Below are 16075 nucleotides of genomic sequence, written 5' to 3'. Positions count from 1 at the left end.
TTGGTACTTGATGGTCAGATATGATGACTAATGGACCTGTTTATGTGTGCAGTGACTCTCATTTCAATTATCTGCTCAGTTATAGAACCCAGTTCAGTGTTACAAAAGAATATTATATTGGTACTCCATTCATTTAGACTTGCCCATTTTCTCTCTACTCTTATTTTCTAGAGAAATCTGTGCTTTGTTGGAATATGGTCATTCTACAGTTAATTGTTTTATTCTGTCCTGCACCAAGTATTTGTGTGAGTTGCAACAGAGATTGCCATTGACTATTTGACAGCTATATGGATTAGTGTGATTAAATTTGACCCATTTCCACAAAACGTATCAAAGTCTTTACAATTCCATTCGAGGAAAGGAACAGTAAAAGATTGGCAGGGAGGGAGAGGAGCACGGGCTGGCAGGTGATGGGTGAATCCAGGTGATGGGGGATATATAGGTGGGGGGTGGAATTGGGAATTATGTGAGAAGCTGGAAGGTGATAGGTGGAAAAGGGCAGAAGAAGATGGAATCTGATGGCAGAGGGCAGAAGGATGTGGAATAAAGGGAAGGAGATGGGGAAAACCACAGGGTGGATGGTTTAGGTGATTCATTGGTTTTGAATACAATACAGGGGAAGAGAAAGAAGGGATACTGGGGCCAGAGGATAGAGGAAACCTTGGGTGGGGAGATGGGGAAGTAGTTACTGGAAATCCGAGAAACTGATGTTGATGCTGTCAGATTAGAGACTACCAAGATGGAATATGAGGTGTTTTTCCTTTAATCTGTTTCTAACCTCAACTTGGCAATATTTGAGGCTGCAAACATTCCCATTTCCAAGCAAATGGAATTAAAATGGCTGGTCACAGGGAGATCCTGGCTGTTATAGTGGATGGAGCGATAGTATTCAACAAAGCAATTTCCCCCATTTGGCACTGAGTCTCACTAATGTAGAGGAGGGAGTACCGAATGCAATAAATGACACTGATAGATTCACATGTGAAGTGCTGCCTCACTTGTAATGGCTGTATAGGATCCTAGTTAGTGGTGAAGGTGATGGAGTGACACAGCACAATTCAATGTTCAAAGTACATTTATTATCAACGTATGTATATAATATTGAGATTCGCCGCCTTATAGGCAGCCACAAAGCAAAGAAAACCCCACACAACTTGACCATTTGGTTAGGTTTTTAACTAATATATTTTCTTCCAAATGTAGAACCTGGCTGATAATAACAAACTCACTAATGGCTAGGATTCTAACCCCAGGCTTTCTAGTTCCTGGTCAGCTGAGAAAGTTGGAAAAGCCTAAATAAAATCGCTAAAAGTTTCTGACCAGAAATGATGAAAATGGAATGTGTATTGATGATGGAATATTAAAGTGCTAGGACATGCCTTAAAGGTCAAATGAGCTCTAATTTTCAATAGGGATAGAAGTTCCTCTTTTGTTTCTCACACCAAACACATAACAATGGTGGTGTCTGTTACATGCTACTTCTGAAATTCACTTCCACTGAAGTCCGTAGATTTGAAATTGCAATCCAAGCTGAGGTTGATTGCTTTGAGTCCACAGACCACACCTTCTTAGACAACATAATTAGTTTCTGAGCCACGACATTACAGTGAACTCTTGATTGAACTATCTTTTCCTTTTACAGGTGTATTTGTTGCCTGCATTCCAGGTCCGTTATAGAAAATGGCAGTCAAGTGTTCATCACGGCACACCGCTGAATCTGATATCAGGGACCAGCAAGAGCTCCCGATCAGCCAAATGGAAAGCAAGTGGTTTGATTTCACTGAAAACAAACGCTGCATGAAGATGTCTCTCCCAGTGAAAGTTTTAACTGAGGGAACAGCAAAGCAAGAAATGGATAATAACGGGAGCAAATTTTCTTATATTGCTCAGGCAACAGGTAAGCAGAAAGATCTGTTCTTGTGCAGTATTAAATTATGCTTAAGTTATGTAAATCACTAATTAAAATTTAGCAGCAGTCAATTAAAATCACTAACAGGCCAAGGTGGCTTTTTCACTGCTGTAGTCATTCCTAAGAGTAGCGTAAACCAATTAAAAGCTTGTCAATAGGTGTGCCTTTTCTCGCTGGATATTTTCTTTTATTGTTAAAAGCTGTTCACTGCTTAGCTGCCACACCGAAACAGAGATGGAAATTACTCCAACCCATCGTAAGCATTGTGTCAATAGTAGCAACTGATAAGTGGGTTGTTGGCATTAATGAACATCACCCACAGTTTCCCCTTATGACGGAGACAGTGGTATGCAGAGGAAGATTTTGATTCATTCCCCTTTTGTATTTTTTCAATTAGCTGAATGCCAATTTAATATTTTAAAAATGGTAACTGAAATGAAATCTTCCTGACTATGGAAACAAACTTAACAGTGCAACTGAAAACATGAGCATGTTATGAGACGATCACATACTGCTAGATCCCTTGACCACCAGGTACTTGATGCCTAAGAACTTAATTTCCTTGAGATTGCTAATTGCTGTCAGCTCAGGAAAAGCTTTTTTTAAAAAATCAAAATTGGGTCAAGGCCTGCAGAGTCTAATTCAGAGGTCGGCAACCTTTTTTGCCTCTGTGGGCCAGATCGCATATTAATGAGCAGACGATGGGCCAGATAAATGCCATTTAAAAAAACTTGAAATATGGAGATTATCCACTTAAATACAACTAGTTATGTTTTGCCTCAAATTAATGAATAACACATGCTAGAAAATCATTTGTGCTTAACCAAGGATGCCAATTAGTAACCAAAGAACTCAGTTGCAATTTATTTCAATCAAGGCATCTTTTGAATCTATTGAAAGGACACAAAGGCTCTTTAAACATAAAACGTATGAACATGATGCATTGAATGGTGGTAAATTAAGTATAATAAAGAAAATTTTAATGCAAGCAGTCGATAAATCAATGTGAAACTTGATACTGTTTGTCGCTTGAAAGCTTCTCAATATTGGGTGTCAGACTTGTTGATGGCATTAGTCAATCTTGTTCTCAAATGGTTCTTGGTGTGCTTCATTTTTGAAAATAATTGCTCACACAGATAAGTGCTGCCAAACAATGATGCCATTTTTTTTGCACGGTCCACTAAGTTAGGATACTTCCCACTTGAATGAATATATATTCTATAGAAGTTGAGCACTGACACATCTTCAGAATGAAATTTCGATCTCAATATATCGTCACATTGCATCTCAATCAATTGCATTTGAAAAATTTCTGATGCAGTGTCCACTTCCACATCAAATGGAGTAGCAAACAGCTTGAACTCATTTGCATGCATGCGAAAATCAGCAAAAAGAGATGAAAACTCTTTTCTCAATTCTTGGACCATATTCACAAAAATGCCTGGATCTTGTGCTTTACTTTTTTGAAAAGTGGGAAAATGTGCATAATTTGCTTTTTGAAGCTGGTACTCCACAATTGCAGCTTTCTTTCAAAGGCCACAATATGACCATACATCTCATGTATCAGCTGATTTTTTTTTTCCCTTGAAGTGGTAAATTCAAGTTATTTAAATGAGATGTAATGTCCACAAGAAGTAATCTAGTGTTCAATTGTCTTGGAAATTTCGGCAGTCAGTGTCTACCTTCCTGCAATTTTCATTCATTGCCATTGGAAATTTTTTTGCTTTGATTTTTTGAAACACGAGTTATTCAACAAGTATCGTAGCGTATGTAAATATCTAGATATTTGGCATGGATTTCTTGTTAAAACACAGTGACGCTGTTTCTGTATACAAATTTGAACGATCCCATCTGAAAACCTGCGCATGCACGGAGAGTATCTAATACATATTAATAAGGTAGTCTGCCTTCCCGTCATTCGTACATAAGTGTTTGGTTTGGAACAAAATGGAACCTGGGGCCAGTGTAACAAGATGCCATGTACGTCCATCAGTGTGGTCGCGTGAAACACTCAAAATAAGGAAAAATCGCTCGCGGGCCAAATAAGCATAGTAGCCCAATATTTGCTCGCGGGCCATAGGTTGCCTGCCCCTGGTTTAATTAATGTAACTTGGTTTGGACAGGCTCTTGAATTTGGCCTTGTAGGACATACATGGGCTCCGTCTTGCAATACTTAATAGACTATTTATCCTTGTAGGCATTGGAAACCAGAAGCTCATACCCAGTTGTGAGAAGCCGCAATTCATAGCCACACCTAACAGTTACAGGTAAGAAATTTTCAGTAGTTTTGTGCTTACCCAGCAACAATTGAACTGAAGGAAGAGGAGGCTGGAAGAAGTGCTCATCTTGCAATGGGACATTAGCTCAGAAAAACATGATTGTTGAGGGATTAACCTGATGACAGTGAAAATGAATTAAATAAATAACAGCCTGGGATGGGAGTGTAGAAGGCTGATGAAAGTAGCAGAGGCTTGGAAGAACCATCAGAAGTTTTCCCTAGTACTCCTCAAATCTCAAATCTCCTATTCATTCATGTACTTTTGGTCCATATCCCTTCAAGTGAATGTCTTGGGGAAAAATGCATCAGTCTCCATCCTATAACAACTTGGGCAAAGAGGAGAGTTCCAGGGCTGCACACCTATTGTGTAAAACAGTGTTTCTGTTTTCACTCTCCATCTCCTTGGTTATAGTCATAAAACTTTACCCACTTGATTCTGATTTCCCCAAAAGAACAGCCTTCTTGCAAACTAACACTGGATCATTTTATCAGCCGACATATCATATTTGAATTGTCCATCATCCTTCTAAATTCCTGGCCTAGAAGCTGCTTGTGCAACTTGGGGTAATTTTTTTTTAAAACTTTGTATAAAATTATTTGCAGCATTCAATTAAGTATGTTACAATTTAGGGTATATTCTTTAACCAGATAGTTTTCTTTTCTAGTAATCGTGCAGAAAGATCAAACTTAGAAAATGTTCCAAACAATGTGGCAAAAGTGGCTGAAGGAAAGCTGCCTCAGCTACAGAAAGACCAGCAACTCAATAAATATCCCAGGAGGAAACGTAGGAGGAGAAAATCCAAACACAAGACCAAAGCATCACAAAAGCAATCGAAGACCCCCGAGCAAGAGAGCTGCCCCCCAATACCAGTACAAGTAGGTAGCAAATTTTCTCTGATCTTAGATATGTAATATTATAAGCATATTCCTAATTTCCTTTGATGATAGATTGCAAACATGAACTTGGATCATAATCTGTTTGATCAATAATGAAGTATTTTAAAAACATATGAAGTTTTATTCATTTAATTGCTTTCTCATTTGCATTCAATCACATATGTCTCTGGTTGTTTTTGGTACATTAATGGCATCATAAAAATAGTTTTGTTCCATGTCAGTGGCATATTCAATTGGAAGGATCTCTGTGCAAGATCCAGATTGCACAATCAACCAAATTTCATTAGAAGCTACAGGAATGAGAAACCAGGATAGTGTGGATGTAATGAGCTGCCAGCACAAGTGGTACACGCAAGCTTGATTTAAATGTTTAAGAGAAGTTTGGATAGGTACATGGATGGGAGGGGTGTGGAGGGTTATGGTCCAGGCGCAGATCAACGGGAGTATGTAGTTTAAATGGTTCGGCATTGACTAGATGGGCCTGTTTCTATGCTGTACTTTTCATTGACTCTGAACCCAAGGAATTTTCTGCTTTAACTTCAAGACATTAGAATCTGTTGATTTGTTTCCACTAGTTAACCCAACCTGATAAATTCCAAAGTAATCAATTAAAGTGTCCAATTAGAAACCAATACACCACATTAGTTACAGAAAGGGGAACAGTTTGAATTTAATTATAAATTTAAGTAGTAGATTAAAATGGAAAATTATTAAACTGGTCACTCATAACATATCATCCTGACTTTCTAAACTAGATTACCTTTGTCACTCTTATTACGAAGCTGACCTGATGACTGCAGATAGCAGACAAGTCACAGCCACTTTCCATAAGTTGATGCTGAGCAAATTAGCCTCTTCCACATTTTGGCAGTGCAAGCATTCAAATATCAAAGTACATATATGTCACCATATACAACCCTAAGATTCCTTTTCTTGTGGGCACACTCAATAAATCCAATAACCATAATAGAATCAATGAAATACCTCACCCAACAGATGACCGGTGTGCAAATACAAAAATAAAGAAATAATAAAAAATAAACAATAACTATTGAGAACATGAGATGAAGAGTCCTTGAAAGTGAATCCATAGGTTGTGGGAACAGTTCAGTAATGAGGCTAGTGAAGTTAGCCCCTCTGGTTCAAGAGCCTGATAGTTGAAGTGCAGTAAATGTCCCTGAACCTGGTGTTGTGAGTCCTGATGCTCTTATACGTTCTTCCTGATGGCAGCAGTGACAAGACACCATGACCTGGGTGGTGGATGCTGCTTTCCTACAACAGTGCTCCATGCAGATGTGCTCAGTGGAGGGGAGGGCTTTACCTGTGATGGACTGGGCTGGATTCACTACTTTTTGTAAGATTTCCCATTCAAGGGCTTTGGTGTTTCTATACCAGGCTGTGATGCAACCAATCAATATACTCTCCACCGCACATCTATAGAAGTTTGTCAATGTTCTAGATGACACTCTAAATCTTCGCAAACCTCTAATGTAGATGCACTGCTGTGTTTCCTTTGTAATGGCACTCATTCAGAACAGGAGACTCTGAAATAATAATACTGACAATAATTAGTTTAATATGTGTAATCTTAGATTATGCAACCTAATGTGAATTACCATGCTGTGGATGTTTTGCCAGAGATTTTATCACATGATCACTTAGCTTCCAATATATTCACCTTTGTGCACTTCACTGTGTCTTTGCTGACATCCAAAATAAAAGTGTGTCTAGATCTGATCACTTGATTGGATGACCAAGAGAAAAAAATTCTCTTTTTAGCAGTACCTTCCCAACTATATAGCCAATGAACTATTTTAAAATATAGCTTCTTTTACAATATAAACTTTGAGGCCTATGATTTAATGAACTTCATTATTTCTATTTGCAGGAAGATGATGCTGAAAACAGCACCTCTGATTTTTGCAGCAGCACTTTGGGCAGCAGTAGCAGCCATTGTGAACTTGAACAGATGCACATTACTTCTGCCCATAGAGATACCCATGGATTGTGTGGATTGGGCCTGCAGAACCGATTGCGGGAAGATAAAAGAATTGAAAATATATTTTTTAATATCAAGCATTTCAGTGGCGGAGTTAAGAAATCCAATGTCAGACCCATTCCTTCCTCGAACATTAAAAATGACAGTCTCGTGCATAACTTTGAGCGGAAATTAAATTTGAATTTAACACCACTATCTGAAGTGAAGCAGGTCAACGTGGATGGGGGACACAAAAAGCAAGGGATTTCTTTTAACAGTAATGCAGCCATGCTGTATATCAATGATGTGGGAGGAGACACTGGAATACGTATTCCTGATTCAATCAGTGCAGAAGAGACATCTCCACCACAGCTCTCTGCCTCCCAATCAACTGCGAGCAAGGGCTATGTCATCTCTGAGAACTTGAGGTGCTTGACAATGCCAGCCCTGCGATGGGCAAAATACTCAGAAGGGTGGAAACAGAGTGAAAGACTTCCAGAAACCAGTGAGGGCGTCCTTCAACATGAGGTGTGTAATACACTACTTCAAGGTGTTGAATTGCACATTTTTACACTCCAGTATGTATCAGATTCTCCAGCCTGACTTGTATAATTTATGGTAGCGTTCAATGAATTTGCAAACAAGAGTCCCTGTTTTTATCTTAATGGTTGCTTATTGAGTGATTTCAGTCTTGACAACGAGAAAGTTTCACACATTTTATTTGGTGATACAGTAGGCCCTTCTGATCCTTTGAGCCAGGCCACCCCAGCAAACCCCAACAAACCTGATTAACCTTAACCTGATCATGGGACAATTTACAACGACCAAATAACCTACCCAGTATGTCTTTGGACTGTGGGAGGAAATTGGATCACCCAGAGAAAATCCAGGCATTCCACGGGGAGGACATATAGAGATTCCTTACAGAATGGCACCGGAATTGAACTCCGGAATGCTCTGAGCTGTAATATCATTGTGCTAACTGCGACTCTACTGTGGCACCTAAATCATTTTCTTGAGTTACGAATGAAATGTTATATCCGGAAGACCAAAAAGAAATTCCATATATTCTGTCGTGCTTATTATGCCCCAAACTTGCTAATGAGTCTTGTCTCATTATCATTACTGTTTTCGTGTAAGCAGATATGTAGACAATTTGTGCACAAGGTTCCACAACAAACCATTGAAATTGGTTCCATTGATTTAGAAACTAATCTTGGCCAGTGCGATCACCTTTCATGTAATCAGAAAGGCTTTAAGGATTACTTTATACCCACCTAAATATATGCTCTGAATTTGCATAATGAACATAACATTTGTGATGATGCAGTGCTGTACTGAAACATAAGCATACTTGTGCACTTGACTCTTGGAGTGGGTTTCAGCGCATAAGCTTCTGATTCAGACAAAGCCGACCAATTCAGCCAAGTAGGTAAACTCCTGTTTCTGAGATGAAAGTATCTTGTAGAAACATGGAAGTGCCAGACATTTAGGACAGCAAGTGTGATTGGCATTCTAAGTTGTTGGTCTTTAACACAGTTGACATTTATTTGCCTTGAAATTCATCCCCAATTGGTAACCAGTTAAATCGAAGCAGCTGCCTATAATATCCCACCTCCTGAAATTAGGTTTCATTGCTACAAAAGAGCTAGATCTCAATACTACAAACATAAAATGTGTTTAATGCTATAAACCAGAGATTAATTTGCAGGGATTAAGTTTTGTAACTATGTTATTACTGGTTAAGCCTTCTCTTTCATTGTCCAGAAACTGAAGCCTGTGGATCATCAGTATAAAGAGAACTTGCAGTGGTCAATCTGCTCCAATCGGCTGGGAGTTGGAACATTTGGAGAGGTGTATATGGCAAAAGATCACTCCACTGATTTTACTTGCGCTGCTAAGCGGGTAGGTTTGTTCGACTGGAAGTGTATTCAGTGAAGTATCTAGGTAGAAGTTGATGCAATTGTACAATTTGTATTTGCAAAGCTGTTGGACTAAAGTTTCTCCAGTTTTGAGTATAGTTCAGTTGTCTGGGAAATTGAACTTGACCTCTACTTTTGGAAAGAATTTTGGAAGTTACCTGGGCACTTGCCAGTGGTGCTCAATTTAATCCCACTTCAGACTGCTTGTTTAAATCTTAAACCTTGCAATTAAACCCTTAATGTAAACATTAATGGCTCAAACAATGAGTTTGCAAATATCATGAAAATTGCAAAATAAGGCTGGGAAGAACCCTGCACAAAAGCATCAACTTTAGAATGGACATGCTTTAATTCTTGTTTCACTGGTGATCCGAGCAAGTTATTTTTGTCCTCGCCATAAAACAATTTTCTGAACTGGTTAGTACAATTTTCAGTTGTTAAGCAGTGAAAAACACTTAACGTGTATCACTTTCAAATTAATAAACATCCAGATGTGTTGGCATGGATCCCTGATGTCCAGAACAAAATTTGTAAAAATCATAATTTCAACTAGGGATGATTTCACTTCAGGAAAATCAATTTTGCATCACTTGTTGGAAAAAGACGAGAGTTTTAATCCAGCTTCTAAACTGTACATAATACATTCTTTGCTTTAAGCTGATCATGTATTGGAAGAAAAACATGATACTTTCTGAGGATCTATCAGCATGTACCTCCTTTCCTAGATTCATGTGAGCAAATTCCAGCCACAGGAGTTGTTGAATTGGAGTAAGTTGGACTCGCCACGAGTTGTTCCTCTTTATGGAGGAGTACAAGAGGGAGAGATGATCACTCTGTTTATGCAGTATATTCAAGGTGAGCTCCCTATTTTACATTTTGTGGGAATATTTAGTATTCAATTTTAGCAGGATCATTGTTCATTCAAGTAATCAACCACAATGATACTCTAATCTGAATGGCTGAGGGAATAGAGTTTGGATTTGATTTGTCATAATAAATTTAGCTGGTACCATGACAGTCCCATTTGTTTCCAAACCTGTTTTACTTGAAAATACTTCAGCCTAGAAATTCTAGTGCAGCCAAATACGAGTGCTTGATGGTTAAAGCTGCATCATGCAAATATTGTGTGGGAGGCATTCTGCAATCATGGACTGAATGTAAAGATTAGGACCTTGAGTCAGTTGATTGGGAATTCAGGGCCAAAATCAGGTTTTGGAGTGCTAGGGACCAGTTAGAGCTGGATCAGGCCGGGTGGGAGGATCTTGGTTGTGAATTCAATATTGTTGGGGAGGAATCTGAAAGGTCAAAATAAGTTTAGGACTTATATTGGTGGGGTCTCAAAAGAATCAATGCAAGGGAAATTGTGTGATTCCATATTACATGAACAAGGGTAATTTGTGCAAAATTTTAATATCTCTGATGGTGCATTTGACCCAGAAGTGGTTATAATTTCACTCTGCTCTGGAAACGGAAATCAGTGAGATCTGTTTTGAGCTTCTGGCCCACAAGCTCCCTACAAGGAAGCACTTCATGAACCATCTCTTTGTCTCTTTGGCCAACTTTGCTCACGACTCATAATGTTTTTTTTTTGGTGGGTGCATTCTCTATCATCTTTGGTAATGCTTTTTGGGATGATTTCATTAAAGAAGCTTCGTAAATGAAAGTTGCTGTAGAGAACTCATACTTAATAATGAACCAAGGTCAGAAAGAGGCCAAATTAAACTTTCAAGTGATAGCTAAATGGCATAAAATTTAAGTGGCAGAGATTTGTTCTGTGCTAATGCTAGGTATGCAATAGAATGGTGACAACATTTTATATTCTGCTTCTGGAATTCAGTTCCATCAAAGTCAAATCTTTACAAAACCAACTGTTTCTAGACAAAAGTGAACATAGAATTACAGGTCAGTATTCAGAAAGTTCTGGTAATCAGCATTTAATAAAAGAGATTAGATGAACAATAGACATCAAGTACTAATGTGAGGTTTCTTATTTAAGGTGGTTCGGTGGCACAACTAATTGAGAATAGAGGACCTCTTCCTGAAGCTGTGGCTCTGTATTATACAAGTCATGTGTTAGAGGCATTGGAACATCTACACTCCCTTGGAATTATACATGGAGATGTTAAAGGTAAAATCATAATAGGATAGAAGTTACTATTTAATTCCATTATTACTTTTGCGTCAGGTTTCAATCTTGACACAGAATTAGTTGTACTATCACCCATGTGCACATTCATCTTTCTCCACATAATGAACTGTAATTTTACTCTAATCCTGTTGATATGATTGTACAATTTAAAAGCTGAAACTTTATTTTGAATTTGTCCACTCATCTGATATAGCAACATCTATCCCATTAACTATTTTTTTTACAGCGGATAATGTATTGATATCACACGACGGTCGAGAGGTTTACCTCTGTGACTTTGGACATTCAAGACAATTAAATCCAACAGGAAGCAGGACAACATATGCAGGTATGATTTGGTTGTAAGTGAGTGCTGAGTTGATTGATTTAGGCTTGTAAGGGACTTTGAGTGGAGTGAAAGGAGTGAAACTGAAGGATGATGAGATTAGAGTTGTGATTAACTGCAATCACTTATTTTAAGAGGTAGCCTCTGGATAACCAGATGGTTATTTGTTAACTGGCTCCATGACTGGGTTGTAGCTGTCTAATGCAATGAATTGCATGTCTTAAAAGAGAGCAGTTATGAAGGCAATATGGATCTGATATAGGTGCTCGTGTTGGATTAGGAATAAGAAACTCCTCCCAAAAATCTCTCAGGTTTTATTCAGCAGAGGTTAATTACCACAGAGGTTTAGTTAATACCAATGGCCTGCACAATCAAAATATGCCACTTTTCATATGGCAAATGCGTACACCCTTTATGTTTTAGGGTGTGTGTGTAACCTCATGTTTTTCCAAATCATTCCTAGGGAAATATCTTAGTTGTACAGTTCCCTATCTGATATACCATCAAAACAAGGGGCATTTGTATTCTTTTTGTCCCAAAATGCAGCCGTAAATCCTTCCATAGTAGGTGGATATTGCCATTTAAGGGATGAACCTGTTTTTATGCAGCCTAACTTTTCATTTCCCAGAATGTTATAAATAGAATTGTAAAATAAAAACTTCTTTTTCAGGCAGTCACTGCTTAGGTACCGTGACACATATGGCACCAGAGGTGGTTGCAGGTAGTGAATTTGGTGTCAAGGTAGACTGCTGGAGTGCTGCCTGTATGATGCTGCACATGTTAAATGGGCATCATCCCTGGAAGACTATATCAACAAAGCAGTTGCTGCTAAAGGTGAGTTTAACTTTAAAAATCTACAAAAGGAGAGCTGCAGAGTTGTAACAGCTCTAATATTGAGTGGGTGGCGGAATGGAGATGAGTCTCTACCAAAGGAGGTGTAAGATGCTTTCTCCCTCCGCTAGCCTACAGGTCAAGGTGTAGCACCTGCTTAGCCTGTACCACCCCCACCACCCCCCCCCCATACTCTGAAGAGTATTGATAATGACTGGAGCTATCCATCTTGTAAAGACACTGTGCAGAAGGCAGCAATGGCAAAGCACTTCTGTAGAAAAATTTGCCAAGATCCTTCATGGTCATGGAAAGACCATGATCGCCCATTTCTTACGACGTGATACATAATGAACTAATAGTGAGAGACACTCTCTGTGTTTGTAATTAGAACACTTGTTCACACTATTGTATAATGCTCCGTCTTCCAAAGGGTTTGAGGTACCAAACATTGGTGGGGAAATGCTAAGTGGAGGTTTGATTTCTTATCACAAGAAAGACAAAAGTCTGAGTGTTCTGGGTATTGCAGGAGCCAAAGAACAGTATAATGCTGTTAATTTTCAAAATCCAGTCTATCAAACACATAAAGTGTGATTCACCTTATGCAGCAGAGAAAGTGGGGATTAATGCTACAAATATATTTACAGTTTTATCAGTTAATGAAATTAGGCCTTCATTCAGATTCATTTATTTATCACATGTACATTGAAAGATACAGTGAAATGCATTGTTTTTGTGAGGAACCAACACAATTTAAGAACGTGCCTGGGGCAGCCCACAAGCCATACATTCCAGTGCCAACATAGCCTGCCCACTATATTTACCAGAACAACACAACAATAGGCACAGTAGAACCTATGAATATAGTTCCCTAAAGACTGGACGAAGTTTTGTTTGATGGTATAAATATTCATTCATTCATTCATTATCTGCCATGTCGTAAGACGTAGGTCATCATGGTCTTTCCATGACCATGATTGCTCTTGGCAAATTTTTCAATGGAAGTGGTTTGCTATTGTCACCTTCTGGGCAGTGTCTTTACAAGGTAGGTGACCCCAGCCATTATCAACACTCTTCAGAGATAGTTTGCCTGGCATCAGTGATTGCATAACCAGGACTTGTGATATGTGCCAGCTCCTCCATGGCTTCACGTCACCCTGAGTTTTGTGGGGGGGGATAAACAGGTGATACACTTTGCCCAAGGGTGACCTGCAGGCTAGTGGAGGAAAGAAGTGCTGTACACCTCCTTTAGTAGAGACGTATCTCCACCCCACTGTTGAGGAGTAAATATATACTATAATTTTTTTTGACTAATTAGTTTAGCAGTGTACAGACATGACTGTTAAGATACATTGCCAATACCTTACTTTTCACTTTCCTAACAGATTATGACAGAGGATCCTCCAGTGAATGAAATACCACCTACGTGTAGTCCTCTCACAGCTAGTGTGATCAGGGCTGGTTTAATGAAGAACCCAGCGTACAGAGCTAGTGCATCTGAACTTCATACAGCAGTGAACAGAGCATTGACGTCATTAAGACAACGTAAGTAGAGCCATTGGCTCTGTTGTGCTTCCTTTATTTGCAGCAGAATGTTTTTGTCTAATAATGTGTTATGGCAGATGAAACTGTAGAATTGACAACAGTTGTCAAAAGTTCTACCAGGGATAAACTGCGTTCTGACTGACAGGTTGCAATACTTCTACCTTCTGCTGACTATAAAGGACTGAAGTGAATGAGATCAAAAAATCTAAGCCTTGTTCTTCGTTGGCCCCAGTCTACATCTGTGATTTCATTTCATGATGACATTAGATGGGCTTAACTAAGAAACACACTTATGAATAATGGGCAATGTCACACAAATCCAGCAGGAAAAGTTGCTCTATGGCCGGGGATAAGGGACTGCGCTAACTATGGAGAGATTTATCTTTCCTGAGTTGTAATGTCCTTCACCCTGTAAGCATTCAAAAACTCTGCAGGTATTTCAAGACATTTTTTGTCTTTGAGCAACTGATGACATAATGTTACTGTTTTATGCTGCAGCTTTCAGGGCAGTGAAGTATTATTGGAGTCGTACAGTGGTTTAATTTTAAAATGGGTAAAGTTACTCCAAAAAATGTTTTCAAATGCCTTGATCCAGAATGCTTGAATGTCTTTTCAGGCTTTGTGCTTCTGTAATTTTGTATTAGCAGTTGACATGACACAAAAATGGGAACTGCAGTACTGGGGATCTGTGTCCTTCCGGTCCTTGGTAGTGCAGGCAGAACATAACAAAATGTAGAACCCACAGTCAATCAGATGAGATTTTTGATATACATGCATTTCTATGATTCTTTTAAAAAAAACAGATGTGCTATAATCCTAAATAAAGAAATATTGTATCAAGGTCTATCTAAAGGCTTGGTTTGATGGATGCTAATATTATTACAGCATGACGGGGTTTGTATCCTGAAGTTCTGAGGTTCTGTTGCCTGATGCAAACTGTTGGTAAAAAGAGAGGGAAATCCAAGGATGACCCAGTTCATGTTTATTTTGCTTATCCTCTAGTCATCTGATAATAGGGGGAAAATAATTTTTCATTGTGAATTTCAGAGAATGTGACTTGTTAATATTGGTAAAATGCAGGGGTTCCCAAACTTTTTTATGCCATGGACCGATACCATTCAGCAAGGGGTCTGTGGACCTTGGTACAAAGAAAGGTGTTCTGTCCTAATGAAGGCAGGATCATAATACCTAGGGTTTGTTTTGCAGGGCTTGATTTTCTTTTATTTCTTTGGTTTGTGTTGCAGGGATTAAGGGCACTCCTCAGAGTAATCATGTTCAAAAAGGAAGTTATGCTGCTAAATCAGATGATGGAAACAATAAGGGTGTAATGACACCACAACCAGTAAATCAGAATGCCAGATACTACACCACCAAAGGCCGGCCTCTTCGATCAGAAACGGTGCCAACTGCTCTGGACTCAAACAGGCACCGACTTTGCTACCCAAAGAGAGATCCACTCAACACGAACACAGTGGGTGCAGTGACACCTCTGTATGAGAAAAATTCACAACAGGTCTACCGAAGGAAGCCAAAAAATTGTATCAGACTAGCCTGTAACTTTGATCAGCTACATTTGAAAGATGAGGATATTTGTTTTCCAGAAGAGGTGACAAAGCCTCTCAGTGATGAGAAAGAGCCATCAATTCCTTCACCACTGATGTCACTGCCTTCAGTCCAGACTAGTGAGGCAGAGAAAAAACTTGCAGAGGAATATGGGAACCTGCAAAAAGGTAACACATTCCGCGCTTCTCTCAGTAATGATGAGGAAATGCCTCTTTGTCATGATAACAAGCATTTAAGTATAATTTGAATGCTACATTTACAAATTCATTGACTGCTTATATTATGTGGTATTCTATTTCAGAATTTTTACTTTATAACCTTTCACAAGTATTCCCAGAAAAGTTGGAGGACCACATATTGGATGCATTAAGCAGTGATGCCTATAGCATATTGGATGATTACGACAAGGTACTATCACAATATCACTCACTGTTGTTTGGCAAGGACAACTAGCCAGAATAGTGACAGTTACTGTGTGTGTCTTTAACAAAAGATACTGATGGATCTTGTGTTAAATTGCAGAGAGAGTGTTAAAATTAGGATTTTTTTCAGCAGAAGAGCTATGGGATCAGATTACAGTCAGTTACACCAAGGCAAACAAATAGCATAATCAACTGCAAATCAGGGAGTATCTGTGTTGAAGCAAGTGATCTTAATTAATAGACAGAGGAATTCATGTTG

General features: G+C 38.8%; 1 protein-coding gene across 2 annotated transcripts in view; it reads left to right on the top strand.

Annotated features, from left to right (window-relative positions):
- map3k14a (mitogen-activated protein kinase kinase kinase 14a) overlaps positions 1–16075 on the top strand; it is a 54916-nt gene that overhangs the window by 23265 nt on the left and 15576 nt on the right. For both annotated transcript variants that reach the window (XM_059955712.1, XM_059955713.1), the window contains exons 2-13: positions 1643–1897; positions 4107–4176; positions 4853–5063; positions 6973–7590; positions 8830–8967; positions 9710–9839; positions 10981–11112; positions 11360–11461; positions 12129–12292; positions 13672–13831; positions 15076–15561; positions 15696–15802. In XM_059955712.1, coding sequence (XP_059811695.1) covers positions 1681–1897; positions 4107–4176; positions 4853–5063; positions 6973–7590; positions 8830–8967; positions 9710–9839; positions 10981–11112; positions 11360–11461; positions 12129–12292; positions 13672–13831; positions 15076–15561; positions 15696–15802 — 2535 coding nt within the window. In that variant the 5' untranslated portion in view covers positions 1643–1680. The remainder of the gene's footprint in view (positions 1–1642; positions 1898–4106; positions 4177–4852; positions 5064–6972; positions 7591–8829; positions 8968–9709; positions 9840–10980; positions 11113–11359; positions 11462–12128; positions 12293–13671; positions 13832–15075; positions 15562–15695; positions 15803–16075) is intronic.

The sequence above is a fragment of the Hypanus sabinus genome, chromosome X1 (assembly GCF_030144855.1).
Source record: "Hypanus sabinus isolate sHypSab1 chromosome X1, sHypSab1.hap1, whole genome shotgun sequence".
Lineage (NCBI taxonomy): Eukaryota > Metazoa > Chordata > Chondrichthyes > Myliobatiformes > Dasyatidae > Hypanus > Hypanus sabinus.
Note: the sequence above shows the minus strand (reverse complement) of the source record. Positions and strands in the feature narration are given on the sequence as shown.